Source organism: Pteronotus mesoamericanus, unplaced genomic scaffold (assembly GCF_021234165.1).
Source record: "Pteronotus mesoamericanus isolate MK-2021 breed Mesoamerican mustached bat unplaced genomic scaffold, CSHL_Meso_final scaffold_371, whole genome shotgun sequence".
Taxonomy (NCBI): Eukaryota; Metazoa; Chordata; class Mammalia; order Chiroptera; family Mormoopidae; genus Pteronotus; species Pteronotus mesoamericanus.
The window spans coordinates 1,762,597-1,781,177 of NW_026555314.1; the positions used below are offsets into that span (position 1 = coordinate 1,762,597).

At 45.8% G+C, this 18,581-nt stretch overlaps 1 protein-coding gene across 1 annotated transcript in view; it reads right to left on the bottom strand.

Moving 5' to 3' along the window:
• The window catches only part of PI4KA (phosphatidylinositol 4-kinase alpha), a 99,088-nt gene that overhangs the window by 56,460 nt on the left and 24,047 nt on the right, over positions 1–18,581 (bottom strand). The window contains exons 8-19 of the mRNA XM_054592734.1: positions 16,842–16,990; positions 15,125–15,190; positions 12,634–12,730; positions 11,096–11,287; positions 10,521–10,621; positions 9,771–9,900; positions 8,649–8,781; positions 7,563–7,658; positions 7,039–7,222; positions 6,482–6,585; positions 4,092–4,260; positions 1,530–1,580 (exon numbers count right to left, since the gene is read on the bottom strand). Coding sequence (XP_054448709.1) covers positions 1,530–1,580; positions 4,092–4,260; positions 6,482–6,585; positions 7,039–7,222; positions 7,563–7,658; positions 8,649–8,781; positions 9,771–9,900; positions 10,521–10,621; positions 11,096–11,287; positions 12,634–12,730; positions 15,125–15,190; positions 16,842–16,990 — 1,472 coding nt within the window. The remainder of the gene's footprint in view (positions 1–1,529; positions 1,581–4,091; positions 4,261–6,481; positions 6,586–7,038; positions 7,223–7,562; positions 7,659–8,648; positions 8,782–9,770; positions 9,901–10,520; positions 10,622–11,095; positions 11,288–12,633; positions 12,731–15,124; positions 15,191–16,841; positions 16,991–18,581) is intronic.

The following is an 18,581-nucleotide window of genomic DNA, read 5'->3' on the forward strand; positions in this document are numbered from 1 at the left end:
CTGCCTGCCAAAACCTGCTCACCTACGGCGCCTGCCGCCCAGTCCTTCTCCCCTTCAACAAGCTGGGCAAGTACCATGGACTTTATACCTCTCCTTCCAGTTCAAACAAAGGGTCCGTGTGCAATAACACTGCCCAAACACAACTGTACACTAGTTAATGTTAAGTATAAAGTGAAAAAATTTATGTTTTTAAAAATTAACCAATGAGGATATTGATGAAAAATACCATGAGAGAAAGAGCCCCAGTCTCAGAGAGCTATAGGAGAACACCTGATCACAAGCACAAAACAGTAAGGTTTCCAAGGGAATGTGAAAAGTCGTCATGATACAGGCCCCACCCCCTTGTCTCCTCAAGCATGTTGAGAAAGAGGGGAATGTGCTGACATAGATGTGACAGAGGAACAATGTACTCTGCTTCCCTTCCTGAACCAGCCACTTACTGGAGGGAGGGACAGAAGAGAGGAGCACAGGCAGAGGGAAGAGGAACTGGAAACATAAGGCTCCACAAAATGCAATGTGCCATCTTAAGTAAGGGTGAAGAAGAATAACCAGTCAGTTACTATTTCTAATCCATCTCAGCCAGCTAAAATTAAACCACTGAAAAGCCCCCAGATTCAGAATAAAAAACAGCCAGACTGCAGCAAGTACAGAAAGTGCTTTGTGGAGATCAGAGAGGTGCCTCTCCATCTGTTTGCCTGACCTCTATGCCTGAGTCACCAAAGCAGCTCAGAGGTCAACCCCTTTGGTGTCCATGTGAAGGGACACATGTGTAGGTGCTCAAGACCCAAACTACTAGGGGTGGGGTCAGATGGGAAGAAACTAGAAGGCAGAAAAAAGGGCTTAACTAGAAGGAGGGCCTGGCTTAGGACTAGCAGTGGGAATGACTGAAAAAGAGAAAAATGACTTTAAAAAAATCATTTGAGAAGTGGCTGCTGGTTGAGACAGGAAAAGATGGAGACCGGTGCTCTACCAGGCAGTGCTATGGCAGGGGGCAGGGCCTATACCACAAGCTGCCCACCACGGTGGTAGGTGGGGCTATGCCCCAAAGCATGCTGGGCCCACCACGCCAACAATGCCCTCCAGGGGACATAGAGAACTGCAGCTTCAAGGCCTGAGGACCAACCGGAGGCCTAAGGCCTCCTTTTGCAGAAGGGCTTAGGAGGACTTAAAAGCGGGTGCCCGCCTGTATTAGAGGCACCACAGCAGAACCTGAGACACAGGAAGAGCCCAGAGTCAGACCACAGACCTGAGAGCCATGCAAGACAGAACTGAAGTGGGTTCCCTGGTTAACCTGCTGAAAATGGTCAGGAAAGGCTTAGAAAGGGAGTAAGGTGCTGTGGCCACAGTGGCACATACCTATGGGACAGTTACAGAACAGCTGGTGGTGACTAAAGCACAGTGACATCCACAGAATCACTGGCACCTCAAAACAGCATTTTTCTAAGGAATTTGTTGTGCATCACTGTGTAACACTCAAAACATGAGCACAGTATATGGAGTCTGAAACCACTCAATCAATGAATACTTACCACAGCTATTACGGGAATGAGTACGCCCAAGTTCCCCGCGCTGCTAGAAGCCTAGGAAAGAACAGAATTGAGTCAATGATAAGCATGTGTCTATTTAAAAAAAAAAAGGACATAAGGTTGTGTAAAGATGAAATTTCTTCATCTAAAAGAAGTGATGAGAACCCTGGGTGGGTGGCTTAGCTGGTTGGAGTGTTGTCCCATACACCGAAAGGTTGTGGGTTCAACCCCAGGTCAGGCGCGTACAGGAGGCAAATGATTGATGTTTCTCTCACATCAGTGTTTCTCTCTCTTCTTCCCCACCTCCCTTCCTCTCTCTCTAAAATCAATTAACCTATCCTCAGGTGAGGGTTAAAAAAAGAAAGACGTGATGAGAGGTATATATAGAAAGAGAGAGAGATGTATAAAGATGCTCATCCAGCATAATTTTAATAGTGGAACAACTTAATGTCAGGCAGTAGAATGATTACCATAAATCATGGCACCTCTGCATGATTAAATATCACTCACTGTGAAAAAGACAACTTTCTGAAAGCTATTTAGTCACCTTGGAAAGAGCCCAAAAAATGTTAAGTAAAAAAAAAAAAAAAAAAAAATCAAGATTTAAGAGTATACTATGAATTAGTGGTAACACAATTATAAAAAATAAATCCTAATGATGTAAAATAAATATTTAATATATTTGCATAACAAATCTAGGAGGAAGTCTGTCAAAATGCTAACAATTATATCTGAGTAGAGGAATTATGGGTACTTTTTACTGTATTGTTTGTAGGTTTCTGTATCTTTTCTGCAATAAATATATACTCTTTCTAAGTTAGGAAAAATTTAGATGTTACTTAAAAATAACAAAATAAAAGGGAAGTTCCCTGGCTAGACAACCCAAGTGTGGCTAAACTATGGTACACATTGATTAGTCAAATTATGAAAGCATGCACACAAGCACATTCAGTTTATTGCCCATAATAATAAAAACAGTAGCAGCTGAGGGTGTGGAGCACCCACTGCATGCTAGGCACTGTTCCAAGTGCTTCACACCCATCAACTGTAGCAGCGACTCAATAAATGCCTATTCATGCTTTATGATCAGTAAACAGAAACTACTTGCAAAGAACAGAATTCACAGCTTTGCACCCAGGGATCCCCACATTGCCCTGGGCACAAACCCCATCCCAGCTCATGAGGGCAGGCAGAGGGGAGCAGCCCACAGGCCCCGTGGCTGTCCTTGCTCTCACTGAAGTACAATCGCCACCAGAGAGGAGGAGAATGGCTCCAGACACACCCCTCAGGCAGGTTACAGCCTTTGCTTTCTCAGTGCTGAGTGCCTCTTCGCCTTGTTAAAGTTGTTCTCTCAACCTGATGCCAAAGGCCAAAGGCCCCGCTGCACACAATGGATGACCCTGTATCTTGTGCATGTGGATGGGCCTAGCTGTGCACCGCACCACCCAGATGACTTGAGAAATTAGTCACCCAGATCACGGCGGGAGCCTGGCAGAGCAAGGCTGAATTAGAGCAAAGGGTCTTAGGATCCCTTTTTGCACAAGCTTCTCCCTCTCAGCCAAGATTTTCACACACAGGGCTCCCTCTCATTCAGTTTCCAACTTAGCTGTCACCTCCTCAGAGGCCCTCGCCACACTGCCCTGTTTAGCTGTCACCATCTCCTCCCACTAAGCCCGCAGGAGCAGGCACCTTGTTTATTTACTTCCGTAACCCTGGCACCTAGAACAAGGGTTGGGAAACTGGTCTGTGGCCAAATCTGACCCACCACCAATTCTTGGAAATAATGTTTTATGAGAGCACAACCACCCCTGATCATTTACTTAATGGCCACGGCTGCTGTGTTATGCTACTGTGACAGAGCTGAGTAGTTCCAACAGAGACCGTGTGGACCACAACACCTAAAACGTCTACAATCTGGTCTCTTACAGAAAAGTGGGTTGACCTCTGCCCTAGGCACACATTGGTGAATAGGAGCTGTATAGAGAAGAGGAAGGCGGAGAGCAGAGTTGAGAGGAGACAAAGGAGGAAGAAGGTGAAGATGTGACAGAGGGACTGGCACCCACACGACGTGTCAATAGGGAAGTGATAGAGTAAGAGGCTTAACCTGACTCAACCTCTCTAATCCGTCTCTCTGGGTGTTCGAGACCTGACATGTCTCTCCCTGTAGACCTGCCTCCCTTGGACAGCTTGAGATTAGGGCAAACCTGGCCTTCTTGTATTGTCACTGTGTTCTGCTGACAGCCTCCACCCCCTGGCTTCTTGCACTTTACCAGATATGCAAGAACAAAAAGATGGGATTGAGGGTGATAAGTAGTCTGCTGTCACCTTATCACCCCAGACTGGGGGAGGTGGCTGCCGTGAGCTAGATGCTGCCTGACAAGGAAGTCTCCCTCTTCCCTGACCCCTGCCAGCACCCCTGAGAAAGAAACTCACTCTCTTTGTTCTTGCACTGCATCAGATGTGTTTAAATCTTTTAACAAAAAAATGCCATATGTCAACCAAGATGGCGCTTAAAGAAGCAGCCCTGGCCAACAGGGCAGCTCACTGGGCCACCTTCCCACCTACCTTCAGGGCAGGCCCCTTCTCACTGGCCCTCTCGCTGGCGCGCTTTCCCTCCAGCCCCAGCTGCACAAACAGCTCCAGCAGGTTCATGAGCAGCTCATCCACGAGATGTTCATCCTGGATGTTGGCCGCGATGTTAGCCAGGGCATTGATTACCGCCAAGGAGCAGTGCCTGGGGACGGGGAGAGAAATGAGAGCCACCACAAGGCAGGGACGGCCCCTCATCCCCGTGCAGGGAGAAGGCAGGCTGACTCCATCCAGCCTCGGCCAGCCTCTCGGCCCCCTCTAAGTACCTGTGAAGAAAGAAGCCCTCCAGAGATGCGCACACCACCTTTGTGAACAGCAGCCCCTAATGGGAAGTCAGCTGCTGCAGAAATGACTGTGACCCTCTCCCCTGACGTGTATTAAGGGCCTCAGGAGACTCTTTAGGCTCCAGGACTGTGCCTATTGTGACCTTGGAAAGGTCTCATGACAGTTCCCTCTAAGTATCAAAGGTCTACAACGTGTTTAAAAACAGAAATACTTCCAGGCATTTCCTGAATGGACCTTGTTTTCCCCTCAAATTACAGAGAGCCTTAAATTCAGCAATATCAACCCTAGAACTTTTGACATGATTGGCTTCTTTCCAACACTGCCTCCACCCTGGGCTGATGTTAGTATTGGCTCTCACCAGACACTTAGGAAGTGCTCAGTGGTCTGGGGATGACCTGCCATGGGATCACACACGCCAGCCTCACGTAAACTCCAGACACAAAGCTGACATGCCCCCTCAACCAGATGCGGTGAACCTAGTAAGGCTGGCCAGGCTTCTGTGTGCACTGGGGGCAGCCAGACCTGCCATTTCTATGCTGTGTGACCCAGGTGAGTAGCCAGCATCTTTGAGCCTCAGTTTTTTCCTGAGTAAAACGAGGATAATTCCTTCCTCCCAGGGTGCTGGAGGAATTAAACACTCTACATGAAGCGCTAAGCACACTGTCTGGCCCCTAGTAATTTCAGAGCAAACGATAGCCATGATAAAGGCATCTGTTTCACAGATAGTTAAAGCCCTGGTTGAGGACAAAGGAATGGTAGCAAGTGCTTCCACAGGTGAGGAAGAGAACAAATCACTTTTGGTGGCAATATCAGAAAAGGCTTTATGAAGAAGAGGAAACTTGAGTCTGAAGTTGAAAAATGGATAGGCATGGAAACAGAGCAGGGCCAAGAGCAGCAAGACAGATGTCAGGGTCAGATGAAAACAAAGCAAAGATAGGGTAGGAAAGGATCAAGGAGCAAGGAGGTGCAGGAGTCACTTTCATATCAAGTAAGCAATGTAGGAAAGAGGTGTTTTGGTCTGTGAGTCAGTTTCATTGCAGAGATGAGGACAGATGGACAGAAGAGAGGGGAGGTGAGCTGGCTGCCTCCCCAGCTCACTCCAGAGGCTGTTCTAGTAGCATGGGCTTGTGATGGTGGCAGTGAGAAGGCAAAGAAATAATAGTGCTGAGAGCTTGCATTTATCAAGAGTTTTTATATATACAATCTCAACCACCCACACATCTGGAAACATCTGATGAATGAGGAAACTAAGGCACAGAGCACACTCCCATCCACTGAGTGGGATGTAATGGTCAGGAGGGGAGAACAGAAATACCAATGAAGGGGCAACATCTCTTCCTCCCTTCCCCAGCCTCTGTCCTCCTGACTTCACTTTCCTCTTCCCCTCGATCTGGCAAACTCTTGTGAGACCCTCCAAACACAGTAAAGCATGTCCCTGTCCTTAAGACATTCCCAGTTAGGGCAAGGGACAGACAAGGAAGTATTTCTGTCTTCCAGGGAAGACTGGTCAGACTTCACACAAATTTCTAACATTCAAGGTTATAAAATGACAATTCCCTTCGACCCTCCACATTGCACCTCTCTGAATCTATCCTGAGAAAAGCATCAGAGATGCTCGCAGATATGTTGCTATTAAGGTGTTCAATGCAGCATTTACCAGAAGAAAAACTAGAAAACTACATAATGTCCAAGCTAGAGACTGGTTAGGTAAATCACGTGCTGCTATACACGTGGCCATTGAAGAGCATGCAGAGGAATATTTATGGCACGGCCAATATGTTGCTACATGAAAAAACAGGCCACCCGGATGGGCTATCTGAGCCCGTCTGGAGTGCAGAAGGTAATGAGCACTGACCTTAAACAGTTCCAGGTGGTGGGTATATGGGGTTTTCGTTTCTCACCTTCTATGTGCACTGATCTTACATAGCGTATTTTAATGACTTACAAAGTCATTACATAGCATATTTTCTTTTGTAAGAAGAAAAAGTTTATTTAAAAGACAAATTCCCAAACCTTACATTTTCAAAGGGAAAGTTAAATACTGTGATGATCTAAAGAGACAATGAGGTCCCAAGAATTACCTATAGCCATGGTCCTTATAATCTTTAGTGGCCGAGTACACGACAGAGCTGGCCTTCACGCTTATCTGCTGGAAGAGATTCCAGACTTCCTGATAAATGTATTGCTGGAAGAGAGCAAGGGACACCATTACCATGCTATGTCTATTCCTGAAAGCCCCTCCTTGCAACACAGAAAGGGCCCCTCTCTGGTCATTCAGAGGGAAATCTCCTGGAACCATGGATGATAAAGGCCTGAAGAGCACCCAGGGCATCCATTCCTAAAACTTTTAACAAATCCCCCCACCCCAAAAAAAGCTAAAAAGGAAATAGCTTCAATTTAAATCCTATTATTAACATCAGCAAGAAATTAGTCTAAACTTCCTTTCTCCCCAGAACTCACAGAATCATTACACTACGCCTTTTTTAAAAACTCTCACTATTCAGTGTTAAGACAGTTGTGAGCATTTAGCTGATCTGCAGGGTAAATTTAATCTGTTAATTTTTACGTTCCTGATAGTCAAAGGAGTATAATGACGCTTGCTCAGGGTAAGTGGGTTTCATAGCTGGGTCTTCCTTACGTTTCCAGTGATAACCAGGCAGCCCAGCTGGTCGATGATAAGCACGTCGAGAGGGGAGGGGGGCTGGCAAAATTTCTGCTGCAGGATCTGAAGAATCGGCTCCATGACCTTTGGGGTGTCCCTCAGGGCCACTGCAATGTGTCCCAAGGCTCGAATGGTGTGGTCAGGAATCAAGTGAGCATCCCTATAGGAGGGAAGAACAGAAGCGCCTTGGGAACAGTCCTCTGGCACACAGCAGCGAAATAAAACCTGGAAGCTGGCCCTGGCCCTCAGCATCATCACAGTCTGTCACATGAAGCATTCACCTAAAAGTGACATCCTGGAATCCTTAACCACCAGCAGAAACACAAAGTCCTGGGCACCAGGCGGGAAGACAGGGATGTTTCCCTACTCCCAAACAGTGGTCCAGAATAGACAGTCCAATGCACAATCCACACTGTGCAAGAAAGAAGCACAGATGTGCATAATGCCAGTTGCCCCGGGGCTGGAGAGAGCAACTGGCTGCCCTATGGGACGGGACGTACTTGTCGCTCTCCTGAGAGATGTAGAGCCGGTTGGAGAGGCTAGCCAGGAAGGCCTCCACGATCACTGCATCCACCGTCAAGCCAGCTTTCAGGCACCTGGGCAGCAAGGAAACCCACACGGCATTAGGCATCACAACCACAGATGAAGGGTTTGTGTTTTGTGTTCATTTTCCCTTTCTCAGGTTTACAGTTTAGAGAAATGCTCTGAACATTTTGCCCCAGAAATCTAAATGAATGTCATTACATAGAATGACTTCAAAAAGCTGCCACAGATTTTGCCCACTTGATAAATATCTCAGTCAGAAAAAGTAACTTCATTATTTTGCCCAGAACAGTTTCCTTTAGAATGTCATATTCACCCTAATTCCAATTTAAAATTTCCTGGACTGTTCCTTAACAAAAGTCATTGCAACTGATTCAAAAGACAGGTGATCCCGAGATGGCTGAGGGAATATTAAAATTATACAGCAAGGTTTCAAGAGCATGGAGAAAAGCTTATGTCATAGAGAAAAGGGGAAATTTAAAAAGCCCTAAAACATAAAACTTTATCAGGTATCTCTTACTCTCGCAGATGGTTGGCCAGGCCACAGAGGCAGAGAAGAATGGGAGTCTCACAGGGAGGAGGCTGCGATGCTGTCTCCAACTGGCTGCTGAGAGCCAGGAGGCAGAACTCAGAGAGGGGGAGATACATTTCATATAAATCAGAATTGATTTGGTTGCCAAGTTTACATAGCATGAGTTCACCAAGCAGACATCTGGGCAGCAAAGGACACTGGACCATATAAAAAGTGACACTTGATCATTTATATGAAAAAGTACACAGAAAAAAAGATAAAGAAAACATGACAAATGTTACTCTGGATGATAGGCTAATGGATAATTCTTTATCTACTTTTCTAAAAAGACAGGAAGCTTTATTTTTTAAAAATATGTAACAATGACTCTTTAGAACAAGTGCAGGTTTAGAATAATGAGAAACAATCTTTACAAAATTATGAACATTTCTTATCTTGTAAGAATTTATTTTGCCTGAAAACACCCTTTCCTTCCTCCCCGATCACCTGCCCCTCTGGCCCAGCCTCCCACCTGCAGATGTTGTCAATGGCAATGTCTCGGAGCTGCTCGTACATGGAGGGCTGGCTCTTCTTTCCTGACATGACGCTCAGGGTCGACTCAGAATGCTCGTTGGTTACACTGATTTTTATATCATTGCCAGCAACTGAATGTAAAAATTCAAATATGTACCTGGTTAAGCCTGTCATTTTCTACTCCTGTATCTGTAATTCAAACCCAAATAATATGCTAATCATTCTTGATTTATAATAGCAATCAATCTAAAAAGATTTGACCAAACATTTAAGAAACAAAAGTATTTGAGAAGAGGAAGGACAAAACAAACATGTTTTAACGGAAAGAAAGAACATATAGGTTACAAAGAGATAAATACATAAAACAGCAATTTCTTAAGGAATGGTTCAAAAGGGCTGGTGAGCACCCACAGGCATGCGCCCAGAGGGTTATCTAGCTAATGTGTACAAGCTGCTAAGGGCAGGGTCAAAGGTGAGTGCAGGGGCCTTAGAGCCAGAGGGGCCCCTCTTTGCTCCGGGCTGGGGGAGTCTTTCAGGTACCAGGAGTTCAGGTTTCTTCATCTATGGGGAGAGAATAAAACATTCACCTTCATAGGACTGTGGGGAGGATGAGCTCCACTACGCTAGAGCCCAAGCTTGCAGTGGCTCTTCAATTAATGTTAGTCATTACAAGTGACCAGATTTGCTCTGGGCCTATGGCCTCACCTGTAGAAACAGCACATTCCTTTGGGGCAAGGGGAGTCGAAGAGACTGTGTACCGACAGCACCTGGCTCAGTGCCTGGGACACGAAGAACTCACTTCTAACCACCTCAGTGAGAAGAGGCCAAAAAAAACATGGGACCAGAGAGGCGCCTTTAGGGGCGGCAGGCACACATGACAAGGGAAGGCAGAGGAAGGAAAGGTCTGGAGCCCCGAGGGGGTCCTGTAGGGAAAGCCATGAGAAAAGGGAGAGGAGGGGTGAGCCCTCGTAGAGGGAAGCCTACATAGCCCAGCCACAAGTTTTCAGTCACAGAACTGTGCTGGGCTCACACACAATCATATAGTCCTTTTCTTGGTGCCTCAAGGGCACACGAGGGCTGGAGGCTGGAGACACGGCCTCAGGTGCAGACATCCTGTTACCTGTGTGGTACTGACTGTGACACTTATAGAGCTTCACCAGCACGGGGGACGGTACGACCAGGAAGTCCCGCAGAGACGGCATCACCGAGTGCACCACCACCGGGAACCTCTCACACAGGCGGCCCAGGCCCTGCAACACACCACTGACCCGTGACGCAGCCCGCGGGAAGGCTGGCTGAGCAGTGAGGTGCTCAACCCTCCAAATACCCAAGTTAGACCAGAAACTTCCCAGGGGACCATCTGTCCATGGGGCACAAGGAGGAGAGTCTTGATTCTTCTCCACCTAAGAGGTAGGTGTATTATTAAAGTGTGTCCATTTCTTTTTGAAGCAAATTAGGGGAGAAGGGGTCCAAAACATGACTTCTAAACAATGGCAGACATGGAGTCACTGGGGTTTACAACAGGTTAAGAGTCACTGCAGAAGAGCCAGCAGGGCAGACATCAGGAGACGTCCTCCCATGAGGCCCTCTGGCCAACATCTGCAACCCTTCACCTGCGTGCTTGAGAACGCCCTGGCTGGCAGATACAGGACAGCCTCCCCGCAAAGGAGGGCCCAGCTGCTCCTGGACCCCACGCACAGAAATCCCAGCCCAGTCGGCAGCAGCCACACTCAGTGATGAACTGTGTGCACAGCAGGTTCTAGTTCAAGCCCCTAGAGACAACAGTTAAGTCTCTGCTGCTGGTGCGCCAAGCACAACAAGAAGGCCCTGTTGATGGGATCTTAGTCTCTCAGGTATCTATGAGACTGACCTGCAAACAGCAGATAAGCAAGGGTAGGTGAGCGATGATGACTTTGCTGGACGTCTTGGACTGTAGCTTCTCAGACAGCTTGATGCAAAGACTCTCTGCACCTGAATTAAAAAATCAGGGGAGGGTATTAACAATTAGCAAAGGCCAAAATTTACAGACTACTCATTCACCAATTAATCATATAATTTTTTGTAGGGTTTATTAATACTGAGAGGTTACACGAGAAACAGTTAGGAGGCAGGTGTTCTTAGCTGAAAGCTTATCTCTGCTTCTTTTCTGTTGTTGTGAAAACACTGTCCTGCATGGTGTGTGATTCCTTTCTCTTCTCTCCTGGCCCTGAGCCCCTCGTTCCCCTGTCCCCGCAGTGCCCTGTGAATGGCAGCCATCTGCAAGTCTGCTGCATGCTTCCTATTCTGCTGCGCAGGTTAGACAAGCACTGAGTTCCTACTTCTCACACAAAAGCCTCAAGAACCAGCAGGAAGCAGTGGAGAGAACAGGCCCCGTGGCCTCGGCCATCACCACCCTCCCAGGTCCAGACACCGGACATCCAGGGCATGGCAGGAGCTGATGCTCACCCTGCTCGTCCTTCACGGCCCAAACCATGAGGTCCACACAGGCGGCGTTTGCCTGGCAGCGCAGCTTGAGGGGGCTCAGCTCACTATGGATCCGGTCCGCATCGTGCAGAATCTTCTGAAGCTCCCCTTGGCTTGTGTTGAACTGCTCCAGCACAAAATCATGGATTTCCTTCACAAAGGTGGTCGGGAGGTCTGTAGGAAAGAGAGTGGGCATTGCAGCTGGAAACAAAACTGCACCAAAATTCAGGCAGCGGCTGTGAACTTCTACAGCCTTTCCTTCTCTAACAAAAATCCAAGAAGAATGTGTCTGCTGCTGGCTGCATAGGCTGCTATGCTTCCGAGAATGCCCTCTGGGATGACCTTGAATAGGCTGTGCGCTGCTGACCTCCACACACATGCCGCCGGGCACTCAGAGCAAGTGGTCATTTCCCAGGGAAAGGAGAGCCATGCTTTGTTTTAAGCAGTCCATATACTAAAACCTGAACATATGAAACACATAAATTGGGACTTATTATACTGAAACTGGTACACTTAACATCAGGAAATACTTCAGCAATATATAACTTTTATATTTACTATTTTCTTCCAGTTTTACTGAGATACAATTGACATACATCACTGTACAAGTTTAAGGTGCACCGCACGATGATGCCACAGGTGAACAGTAATTTTTCTTTTAAAGCTGCCAATTATTAGATAAGGACAAAAACTGGTTGTAGCCTGAAAAAGAGAATTTCCTGCCTACAGAGCTAACTCCGCAGAGCACCCAAAATTTTGTAGCCTTTTCAAACTCTCATCCTTGAAGCCTGAAAAACTTAGGTTTACCAATATGGGCACAAGTCAGACGAGTCAAGGAAGCTGGCAACACAGAGCTCAGGAAGGCAGCGAGCCCTGGGAGTCAGGCCGAGCCAGGCGGTCCCTGCCACCCTCCCTCGTGAACCTAACTAACCCTTGCTGGTCCTGACCAGACTGAGCATCCACCTCCCAAGAGCACTTGGAATCAAAATAGGGAAATGGATTAACTAGATTATGGTACATCTACGTGACAGAATATTGTCCAGCAAAACTTATGTGTATGAAGAGTGTTCAATAATGTAAGGAAAGAGCACAGGAAAAATGTTTTTAAAATGCACAAAAGAGAGTGTGGAATGAAATGCTAAATTTGTGTGTGTGCTACACCATTAAGATATTATCTCTGATATATAAGATTATAAGTACTTCATTTTCTTTTTTTCATACTTTTTAAAATGTCTCAAGTAGACATATTAAACGGTACACATGATCAGGACAATATAATTTGTCCATGTCAGAAAAACATCTGAGGAAATAAACCCAACAAAAAAAGCCATCATTGATGGCATAGAGGCATAGGATCATGGGCAGGTTTTTTTCCCTTATTTGCTTCTTCTCCAAAATTTCAGCGCTATGACTGTGTCTTGCCTGTTTTTAAGGGCCCCCAGCAGAAGAGAAGCACAAACCTGAGGCAGCGGCCCTGAACCCAGTCTCACCACATTGACACACGTGTGCAAGGTCCTCACCTATCATGTAGTACAGAGTGTCACGCAGCATCTTGAACATGGCCACATAGAGGGGGTCACTGAACGTGGTGTAGTAGAGATCAGCACTCGGGTTGGCCTGCAGGGGCGGCAGAGGCATGTGACCACAGAACAGAAACCCTCCAATGGGCCTCCACCTTCAGGCAGAGGCCCAGTTAAGTAATCTGTACACTTGTGACTTAGCATTACAAATGGAACGTTTACCATGGTTCACCTCCGGGAGCACTTTTATTACTCCTTTCATTCTCTTTAGCGTCAGACAGAGGAAAACAGGAGGCTCACACAGTCCAAAGATGCGTGAGCAGCCACCTGCACCCTTCACCTCCTGTCACTGAAAGCTCACCGTCTTTGAGGTAAGGGGGACATACGAAGTGGAGAAAAGGGACAGCCAAGGGACCACCAGACCATGGGATTCAATCCTGTCCACCATTTGGACAACAAACGCTGCAGCCAGGGAACCATCAGGCTCAGTTTATATTTTCTAATTAAAACTCATTTTAAATTATTTTTTAGCAATCTAATCTAAAATGCAGCACTATTTTTCTTCCAGGGAAAATCACACGAGTTCTAATGCAATGAATAAGACACTGTTCTAATCAAAAAGCATGGCTTGTTAGAATTCTTGACCCGTGTAAAATGCTCTGCAAATACAGGTGAGGGAGAAGAGAAGGAAGAGGAAGCAAATCAGCAGCAGGCCAGAGGTCGGATTGGACAGAAGGGGCCTGTGGTGTGAGGCTGCTGGAGGGCGTAAGAGTCACGTGAAAGGCATGAGAACTGCATGGAGTACATGAGAATGGTGCCAGGAGCTGTGGTTAACAAAGTGTCATCAATGGCCACCAGTGAACTGCGTTACAGACATCACCTCACACAGTCCTCACAACATCCCTGCAGGACAGAGATGAGGAGGTCAGAATTGCTGGTTAAGGTGATCCAGGGGTCTGACTTTGGAGCTGTGAAGAAGTCTCCGCAAGCAAGGAGTGGAGGACAGGAGCCCAGATAATGCAGCCTGGCTCCATCATCCACTAGCTATGTAATTAAAGTTCCTTAATCTGCAAGCCTCAGTTTCCCCATCTGTAAATGGCAGATTGCTGTGGAATTCAATGAGTCAAATCCTGTCCCAGTGTCGACACATAAGCATGCAATAACTGCTAGTGATTATTGATAGTGACTCTTACTTTCAGTAATACAGGTCATGGTTTCACCCTTTTTTAAAGCAACAAAACCATTTCTTAAAATGGACATTTATACTAAAGGCTAAATTACAAAAATAAAATACCAGAAACTGCTCTGGTTCAATGGCAAGGAAGAGTCCCAGAGTCCCGTAGCCCCAGCTTCCTTCTACTCATAAAATAAGCCCTAAAAGGGATCCCCACTGACCTCCCACTTTCCCCCTCAGGACCCAGATCAACACTTTCCATTACAGATGGCACGCAGGCCTAATAAGTGTGTGGGGGTTCTGCCTGCCCAGACGCTGGCTCTGGTCCTCCTGGTCTGCCCTGGGTCACACATGACAAAACCCTAACAGAGGAAAACGGGAGGCCTCTGAGACCACAAGCAGTGAGAGAGCTAGCACTCGGGTCAATAGGCAGGGCGCAACCTGCGAAAAGGTTAAAGACAAAGTAGGAGGGGTCAGACTGCATCCTGGAGAGTTATAGGAACTGTGCTTTTCAGCCAAGACCTGATCCAGAGCAAACCACACCTAGCAAATGCATCTAATGTCTGCAGACAGCTTGCTGGGAGCACGTACCAGGCAACACAGGAAGGTCCCTGGGGGCTCCCTTCCCCTTCAGAGCTGAGTCCCAGTGGTACCAGGCACTGTGTCTCACAATGAGGTGGGAGAAAGAACACCACGTTTAATGAGGAATCTGGGTCCAGCACATGCCCATGGCAATCGTCAGGCTGGCAAATGTCAATTGCTCTGGATCGCAACACTCTGAAGAGGACTGACCCAAATGTATCCTGAGGTTCTGACAGCTCCCAGCACCAACACTTAATAATTTTATAAGTAATGCTGGAGGTGTCCATTCCAAATACATTAAAGACAAAAGTTCCCTAGGTACACACCTCTCACACATAAATGCCAAGGCTGGTACATGCCAAAAGGAAGTGTGAGGGGCGTGTACTGATCCCAGAGAAGCAGCTTTGAAAACATCAAAGGAGCAAGAAAAAGTGCTTTGGAGTCAAGAGGACCCACTGCATTCCCAGCTCCCATGGTGACTATGTGACTAGGGCACAGTAGTTAGTCCCTTAAACCTCTTTCATGTGTGAAATAGAGACACTGACCACCGCTCAGAGGTACTGTGCAATGATATATTTAAAAGAGCCCAGTACAGAGCAAGCTTTCAAGTGGCATTATTGAGACCAGGAAAGTTAAGCTGAAAACTCACTGCCCCCACACAAACCCTCCCTGCTCTCCACACACAGAAGCTCACGGCCCGTGGACCTCAGTGGGGTGCCCTCAGAAGGGACGTACCTCTATCACACTGGCTGCCACGGCATCCAAGGATTTGAGAACAGGCTCTTCAACGATCTTCTTCACCTATCAGTGAAACAAGACCTCATAAGGCACCTGACAAACAGTGAGAGGAATGCCAGCTCCTTCTACTAAAGAACAAATGTTGATGGCTAAAACCACATAACACGCCCAGATGATGAAAAATGTGATAGAAAAATAGGCCGCAATATATACAGAATATCAAACTGTACACACAAAATGCCCTTAATTTTGCCATCACTTGGAACTTTTCTTAACTAGACTGGAATGACATAAGAACAGTAAAGGTACAAACTCTCTCAAATTTGCTGATACAGATTTCTGTTCCCAGGATGTGAAAGCTTTCAGGCTCCTGCATCACTGACATTTCATCCAAATCCCTCCCAAATGTCAAGAGCACCTTCACAGCCAGTCCTCAGGCGCTGACGGCTCCTCCTTCCTCCCCTGGGCTCTTCCGAAGCTGCCCAGGTACTCAAACTGCAGCACACATTTTAAATCTCTAATAGAAGTGACTCTTTCTACCCATTGTCAATACTCGCATTTAGTACAAGAATGAACTATTCTGTCAACTGTGGAATCACCTGATGAAAATGTCACCCCTGCCATTTGTAGTCCTTTAAAAAGGCATTTTCAAAATATATAGATAAAAACAAACAACATGCCAGGAGAAGAATTTAAATACTGCCTAGAAGGAAACCTAACCTTGAAAAGTTAAAATATAGTGGAAAAAATAATTCCCCTAAGAAAGAATCCGAAGCATTCAGCCTTCAGTTGAGACTTCTGAGATGACACTGAGAAGGGCCATATGAGAAGGCCCTGGGCCACCCAGGCCATCATTCTGTCTGGGACACTGAGAGTGAGGAGCAGTTTAGAGCGAGTTTTCCTTCCTGGCAGCAATTTTGATAACATCCTCGGCTATTTAGTAATTCGTTATGGCTCTGTCCTCATTAATTATCACCTACCACCTGTGCTTTAATGTCTTCCTACATCTTCAGCCTAAAGCCTTTCCCTGAGTGATTTCTACTCGCACTCCACACAGGAACAAATTGCACAGGAGTGCGAACAGAAGCATGGATCTCTCTAGTGCACGCTTTACGCTCTCAGGTGTCATTTCATTCTCTCCCATTCTTTCCAAAACAGAAAGTCTCACCTTTAGAGTCTGTCCCTGATGCCTTCACTCCTATCCACTCGAATGTGGTGAAGCATCCCAGTTCAACTATAACAACTTCAGAGTCCCTGGATCGAAGTCCATTTCAGGACTCGGACAATGACACCAAGTACCTTCTCTGACATCACACAAAGGCTATCCAAAGGTCCCAAACTGGAAAAAATTAGGTTTTGTATTGATCTGATTAGAGCAGCCCCTGAGAGAGAATTAGGTACCCTGAGCTGAGCACTGCCCTGTCCCTGGCCTACAAATCCTTCATGTATTTGACACTGATTTTCTTACCTCTCAGGGAACATGGTGCCTCCCCAAAATGGCTGCTGCACGGATGAGATGAGAACATACTGCACAGCTTGCTCCATGAATGTTACTTTCCTTCCTTCTTTAACCCGGAAATTATGACTAGTAAGCTGTTCATTTGAAATTCTGAAAAATTCCTAGTTTGTCCTCTAAAAAGTACAGGCTGACACCACTAGCAATTTTACTGACTGACGTACCTGTGGCCTGTTCATACACTGGTGCTCTGCTTACCAGGTTTAAGAGTTCCCGAAGCATTTCTAGTGGAATGTTGAACTCCTTATAGGTGATGCCATTGAAAAGAGGAGAAACTGAGAAGCTGGAGCTGATGGTGGAGAAGTAGTAATCGGGATCCAGGGCACTCCCGTCAGGTAAGTAAGAGGCTGACGAAGAGGAAAACCAGAAAGTCAGTCATAGTAACGTGACCGGGATACTTCCTGAAGCTGATTCCCTCAAAACCCAACAAAGATACTTCACTTTTGTTTGTACTCCAATTCCTTGTTTTGTAATTAAGTAAAAGCTGAATTGCAAGTCTTTGGGGAGTGACACCTCTCACTGGGGTATTCATGTCAAAGGCTCAGATATAATCATGTCCTAATATTTTCAACCCGGACAATGAAACTTAACATATGAGAAGAAAAAGAAGAATTACATCTTTTAAAGGTTGAGAGATATGAAGGTCCACAGGGCTCCTAAGATATATTACAACCAAAATTGGAACGAAAATGCAAATTACTATAAATTTCAAAATCAGAACAAAAACAGTCAATCATCCAACACATAATAATACTATAAAGCCAAAGGTATATAATCATTTGAAAATCCATTATCTGCCCTGGCTGGTGTAGCCCAGTGGATTGAGTGTTGGCCTAAGAGCCTAAGGGTTGCTGGTTCAATTCCCAGTTGGGGTGCATGCCTGGGTTGCGGGCCAGGTTCCCAGTAGCAGGAGCATGAGAGGCAACCACATATTGATGCTTCTCTCCCTCCCTTCCTCCTCCTCTCTCTAAAAATAAATAAATAAAATCTTTTTTTAAAAAAACCCATTATCTAAAAACTATGATAGAAGACTAAGATAGAGATGGAAATAAGATAGAGATAGAAGACTGGAAAATAAGTAAGCTTGTCGTATTTTCAATTAAATACCAACAGACAGTATCAATCTATAAAGAACCAAAGAACACATTTTATGACTTTTTTCAAGCACTAGAGCACAGAAAAAGAAAAGAATTAAGTTTATTCCAACTGTGTCAAACCTGGTGTATAGTTTCATGACGCTTGTCACTCACTGCTGACCTGACTAAAGATAGATGGGTCCCAAGAGAACAAACAAGCAACTTAACAACACAGGGGATGGGATGAGCAATAATACTGAGAAGGAGCTGAGATGCTGGAGGCCGAGGCCAACATAATGACTGATCACTGAAGGAGGGAATGAATGAGGAAAGAAGGGAGGAAAAGAATAAAGCTGGTTTAAAGGAAGTAAGAAGGTGTATGTGTTGGTATAAAGTATATGTAAAAAATATCCTGCATATTTGCATATATACAATGGACTATTATTTAGCCACAAAAAGAAAGGGGTTGTACCATTTGCAACAAGGACAAACCTAGAGGACATTATGCTAAGTGAAATAAGCCAGACAGAGAAAGAAAAAAAACTACATGATCTCACTTACATGTAAAAATCTAAAATTATCAGATACATAGGAGCAGAGAATTAAGCAGTGGTTACCAGAGGCAGGGAGGTGAGGAAAATGAGGAAATATTAGTCAAAGGATACGAAGTTGCAGTTATTTAGGATGAGTAAGTTTAGGGAGATAACACACACTATGATGACCATAGTTAATAATACTGTATTAAATACTGGAAATTTGCTAACAGAGTAGATTTCAGGTGTATTCGCTCTCCAAAAAAGGGGGGGAAAAATGTAGCTATGTGAGCAGATGGCTATATTAATAGCTTGACTGTAATAATCAT